The 5,697-nt window shown below is 45.0% G+C and overlaps 1 protein-coding gene across 1 annotated transcript; it reads left to right on the top strand.

Moving 5' to 3' along the window:
• On the top strand, positions 586–1,710 carry LOC8071549. Its single transcript, XM_002450538.2, has one exon. The coding sequence runs from the start codon at positions 586–588 to the stop codon at positions 1,708–1,710; it is 1,125 nt and encodes a 374-aa protein (XP_002450583.1).

Raw genomic sequence — 5,697 nt, 5'->3', positions numbered from 1 at the left:
ACTCTAGATGTTACCATGCGAAAAAATTTCAAAGGAATTCATATTTTTTTTAATATATTACTAAAATGCCAATACTTAGTATATATAATAAGTATAACCACATACTCTATGTATGCATGTGCATGCATACTTAACATATATACTACCTTAAATAGTTTAGTATGATCATATACTTCGTCTACATACACTTCATCGAACCATAATACACCCTAAATCTAGAGATATACACATGGGAGTAACTACTACTTGGAGTAAAAATAAATTATCATATATATATATATATATATATATATAAAGTTCTAAAAGTTTTAAGAATAATCAGCGTACAAATGTATTTGGATTAAGAGCTCCTTTCCTTATAGAATTAGGTCGTATGTTTTACAATAACTTTAATTAAAAATCCGGTATATGTTCCGTAGTGGAAACTAACCAAAAACTAATCCGCTATATGTCCGTAGTCGAAGTAGCAGAGTCCTAGTCGCACGTGTCCTGTTCCAACTATATATTTGGCCCCACGCCCCCACCTAGCAGAAGCATATAGGATAATAGTCCCTATTCTCCCCGATCGAGCCCAGCAGCAAGAAGATGGCGCCGCCGGAGCTCATGGACGACCTCATCGGCGAGATCCTCCTCCGCCTCCCGCCGGAAGATCCAGGGTGCCTTGTCCGCGCGTCCCTCGTCTGCAAGCCCTGGCGTCGCCTCCTCTCCGATCCGAGCTTCCCCCGCCGCTACCGCGAGTTCCACGGAGTGCCACCCCTGCTCGGCTTCCTCCACTACGTCAAAAAGTGCGGAGATTTCCTTAGCCCCTTCTTCCCCAGCTTCTTCCCCATCAAAGAAGCTTCTCCTATCCTCAACCCCCCGCCGGAGCCTAAATCCTATATCCTCGACTGCCGCCACGGCCGCGTGCTCCTCTTCAACTACAGTAACAAAGATCTCATCGTGTGGGACCCCATCACCAACAGCCGGCAGGACCTTGGGTGGCCTCCCAAGTTGGAGCACTATTTCTGCTTCAGGGCAGCGGTGCTCTGTGCCTTGGACGGCTGCGACCACCTCAGTTGCCGTGGTGGTCCCTTCCTCGTGGTCTTAGTAGCCATCGACTTCCCAAACGAGATTGGCGGTGACGGTGCATCAGCTAGAACCTACTCATCTGAGACTGGCGCATGGAGTACAGGTGTCTCATCACTTCACGTTGGCTTCCCCATGAATGGCCACAAGATGATTGGGAGCAGCCTACTTGCCAGAGGCGCCCTATATTTCATGCTCGATAAAGGCCGGAGCATCCTCAAGTATGACTTGGCTGGGTGTGGCATGTCGGTGATGAGCGCACCACCCTTCACTGGCCCTGTGGGAAACATGGTGCTCGTCAAGGCAGAGGGCGGCGGCCTGGGAGCCTGCGGTGTGGAGGGCCACAACCTGCACCTGTGGGCGTGGCGGAGTACTGGTGGCCCCAATGGCGGCATTCCGGAATGGGAGAGGAGCAGGGTTATGGATATCCAGCTTGACATTGCTGACCTGTCTACACAGCTTGATGTAGTTGATTTTGCGGAAGGTGCTGGTTCCATGTTCGTATTGGCAAACAAGGACGTCTTTGCTGTTGACCTAAAATCTGGCCGGGCCAGGAAGATAGGAAAGCGAGGGAGGTTCAAGGTCATCTTTCCCTTCATGAGCTTCTATAGCCTCATGCCCACTGATTTATTTCCACAGTCGTAATTTTCCAACTTTGATTCAGACTTTTGTGTCATTGTTTTTGCCTAGCTCAGAGATGTTATTCCAGTATGTAACGCCAGATCATATGATATTATTAATACTTTAATATATATCTGCAAAAAAGTCAGAGATGTTATTCCAGTATGTAACGCCAGATCATATGATATTATTAATACTTTAATATATATCTGCAAAAAAGAATGCAGATTGTAATGGATTGTGAGAATGCAATCGCATGTGCAGCATTTTCACCAATTTGTTTTGGTTAGGCACTTAAACTATATTGACTTCTCAACTTTCTGGCGAATTTAAAGCATTTATTTCATCAATAGTACATCATAGTCATAGGTCTGATTTTTTTAGTTGTACCACCTTCCTAAGTTTTTCCCATTTTATCTTCTCAAGAAGAGATGATCATGCTACCGCCAAATTGCAAGTACCAATGATGATGGAGCAAGAAGCCGTTGTGAGCATCTTGTAACTGACACTTGCGCTGCTCTGTTGCAGTCATTGACACTGAATTGACTGTTTCGGTCATTGTCAATGACTAGGACTATTACTGGATCTGAATATTAGTTTCCGTTAACTAAAAATGGATCAGTAATTCAGGGTGACTTACAGGTTGAGGCTGTGTCTGACATTAAGATTACTTGCTCTCAAGTTACAGTTCTTCATTTACAGTTTTGGCCATTGTAAACTCAACTCAGAACGTTGTTTTCAGTTGAAGTTTCATTTTATTTGAGTTATTGTTTGGGTTGATACTTAGCATGTCCTACTGGAAATGAAGTTACACATGACATGTAAGCAGTTCTGCATGTGTACTGAACCAACTAAAGTAATTTTGCCGGTTTTTGTGACAGCATTAATAGTTGATCCCTTGCTATCTGACAGTAGGCAGTTACTTGCTGTTCAAGTAAGTTTGTTAACTTGTTATTGCTGACTTGTGTTCAAACTATGAGAAGGTCAATGTGACTTTGATGGTCAACGCCAGTATATAGGTGACCAGTTTGACCTTTGCGAGAAAGGAGAGAGCTCAGATGTGTCAAAGTGGAATATGAAATCTTCAATCCATATTCCTGGAAAATAGATCAGTAATTCACTATATATGGTTCACATGTTGTAAGACATGCTTTCTCAATTTCTGATTCATCATCGACACTTGTGGTCTTTCTTAATTATGTTTTGATATTAAATCAAACTATTTTCAATGCGACATTTGGGCTTTACAACATGCTTAGCACGATGTATATTAGTAAACAAATTCTTTCAAAAAAATATTAGTAAACAAAGCTATACTGGACATGTGCCTTTCTTTTGTGCAAAAATGGCTCTGGCTCAGGTTCAGTTTGTCCTATAAGGTCGGTTGCCCATATAGTATTTTCAGCCTTTCCTGAGACAACCTTGGAACTGAAAGAAAATGTCATAGTTCTATTTCAGCTTGTGATTATGTTTCCAGAGTGAAGATAATGAAGATGATCTTTAGGGCATGTATAGCCTGTCGATATATTCCGTCTATGTACTGCTATTTTGCGAAAAGGCCCCCACCGTCCCACATTGAAGGAGAGAGAGAGCGAACCTGTTGTCGTGCGAGTCGACGGGCTTGGCTCGTGTTCCCACATCTCGTGTAGCGCAAGCTGCGTTGCATGTCATGCTCGTCTCCAAACCAAGTGAAAGGTCCTTGTTTAGTTTTGGTAATTGAGTGAGAACTTAGGTGGACTAATAGTGTTTATATGACATACACAGGAGATTAGTTTATAGGTGAATATGTGAAGATCAAGGAGCTCATTGCATATAAGACATAACATGGAGTCATGTGACCAAAGTGGAGAAGATCAAGATGAGGCTTGGCTTGATGGACCGGTTGCAAGAGTAAAGGGCAAGTCGAAGGCTTTGAAGCGAGGGACCACATGTGACGGTGAAGCTTGAGCAAGATTTGGCGTCGATGGATCAAGGCAACGGTGAAGAGCAAGTGAGGTCAAGATCGATGAACCAATACAGTCACATGATGATATGAAGTGGATCATATCATTTGGCGATTGGTTGGTGCATGTGTTGCATCAACATTGGAGGAGATGAAATGGAAAGCGCAAGGCAAAGGTATAACCTAGGGCTTTTCCATTTCACCGGTCATAGGTGTGTAGAGAAGTTTATGACCGGATTTAGGATAGATGGCCGTACTATCAAGAGGGGCAAACTTGTTTGCATATCGGTCATCTAGTGCCACTTGAGCGATCTAAATTTGCATACGTGTTAGGATCGAGTGGCGTGGCAAGTTTGAGAGGCTAACTTTTTTGGAAAAAATGTTTGTGAAAAGTTACATACATGCACATGGTGGTGTTAGCACATTTACAAAGGAGGTGGACTTTCTAGGGTAGGCGTTTTCGGGGAAATGAAATGCATATTTTCTATTGCGCTGGTGGAAAATTTAGAGAAGTCATGGGACTCGCCGGACGCTAGCCGCTGAAGCATCGGACGCTAGCCCAACGTCCGCTGTATAGTGGTTGAGTAGCACAGAAGAGAAGTGCGCGTTGGAGCGTTCAACGGGTGAACGTCGGACGCGGCCTGCATACTGTTCCCGCGTCTTGTGCCTAGTGACGTCAGCAAGGACACGAGTGAGGGTTTCACTCATGAACGCGTCGGACGCTGGGGTTGAGCATCCGATGCCTAGTGTCGACGCGTCTGATGCCCCTGCGCGTTTGCAGTGCTCTCTGAGTAAGAGTCCGGTGCTAAGGGGCGCGTCCGATGCATACCACCTGACGCATCCGTGCCTCTGCGTGTGCAAGTTAGCCGTTGGTGGCAACGGTCGAGTTCAAACGGCTAGTGACACGTGGCAGCTCAGTGAGCATCAGACGCTGGGGTCGCACGTCCGATGGCTCACCATCTGCGCGTTCGGTGCCCACGTGTTTTGCCCAGTGAAGGGGCAACAGCTAGTTTAGCCCTTGGGCTATGAATATAAGTGTTGGCTGGCTTTGGCTGGAGGCTGAGCACACTAAGGCCTTGGTGACTTCTGTGGTGGTGCTTGGAAGCCCTCTAACTCACATATGCTTGATAGTGATCATTCGATTGTGTGAGTGAGCGGTTCTAGTGCGTTGCATTGAGAAATTGCATTGAGTGGCACTAGGTGTTCGTGTTGCAAGCCGGTGGTGCTTGTTACTCTTGGAGGTTGCCACCTTCTAGATGTTTGGTGGCTTGTGACTCCGTCAAAGCTCGCAAGAAGATTGTGCGGTGCTCCGGAGAAGAGATATTGAGGGGTACAGTGCTCACCCCGCGGGGATCGTGAAGACAAACTCTAGTAGAGCGAGACGTGAAGGACGACAAGTGGTCCGACCGGGTCAAGTGCTAAAGCTTGTGGTAAGCACTCCATGTGGGAGTGTGTGACTTGCAGGTCACCACTAGCAAGAGGACTGGCCGCAACCTTGGAGCTTGTCTCAATAGGGACGTAGTTTGGTGACAACCAAGTGAACCTCGGGAGAAAATCATCGTGTCAACATTATTCTTCCTGTTGGTTTGTAAGTCCCTAACAGAAGCTTGTATTTACATTTATATACTTGTGCTTATGCAGTTGCTCTTGTAATTAATTAGCTTGTGTAGCTTGCTACTTACCTTCTTGCTTGTGTAGCTAGAAGTAGTTCCCTTGTGTGGCTAATTTGGTTTGTATAACCTTGTTAGTCACTTTGCTTAGTTTATGTAGCTAAGTAAGTTGTGCTCTCTAATTTGGCATTAGTTGCCTTGTTGTTGAGTTTTGCTAGTGAGCTTAGGAGCTTTGTGGTTTTGCTTACTTCCCCGGTTTGCAAAGTACTAGTGGCATAGGTTTGTGTGACATTGCTTCTAGAATTGGTTAGATGAGCTCTTGCTAAGGTAGCACCTTGTTTGCTTATTTAGGATCTTTTACAAGGTGCTAAAGAACTTAGATAGAGGGGTGTAGTCTTGGCTAGACCGACAGTTTTAATTCCGCATTTGTTTCGATTAGCCGACGCGATAAGTTTTAGA

Source organism: Sorghum bicolor, chromosome 5, assembly GCF_000003195.3.
Source record: "Sorghum bicolor cultivar BTx623 chromosome 5, Sorghum_bicolor_NCBIv3, whole genome shotgun sequence".
Classification (NCBI taxonomy): domain Eukaryota; kingdom Viridiplantae; phylum Streptophyta; class Magnoliopsida; order Poales; family Poaceae; genus Sorghum; species Sorghum bicolor.
Note: the sequence above shows the minus strand (reverse complement) of the source record. Positions and strands in the feature narration are given on the sequence as shown.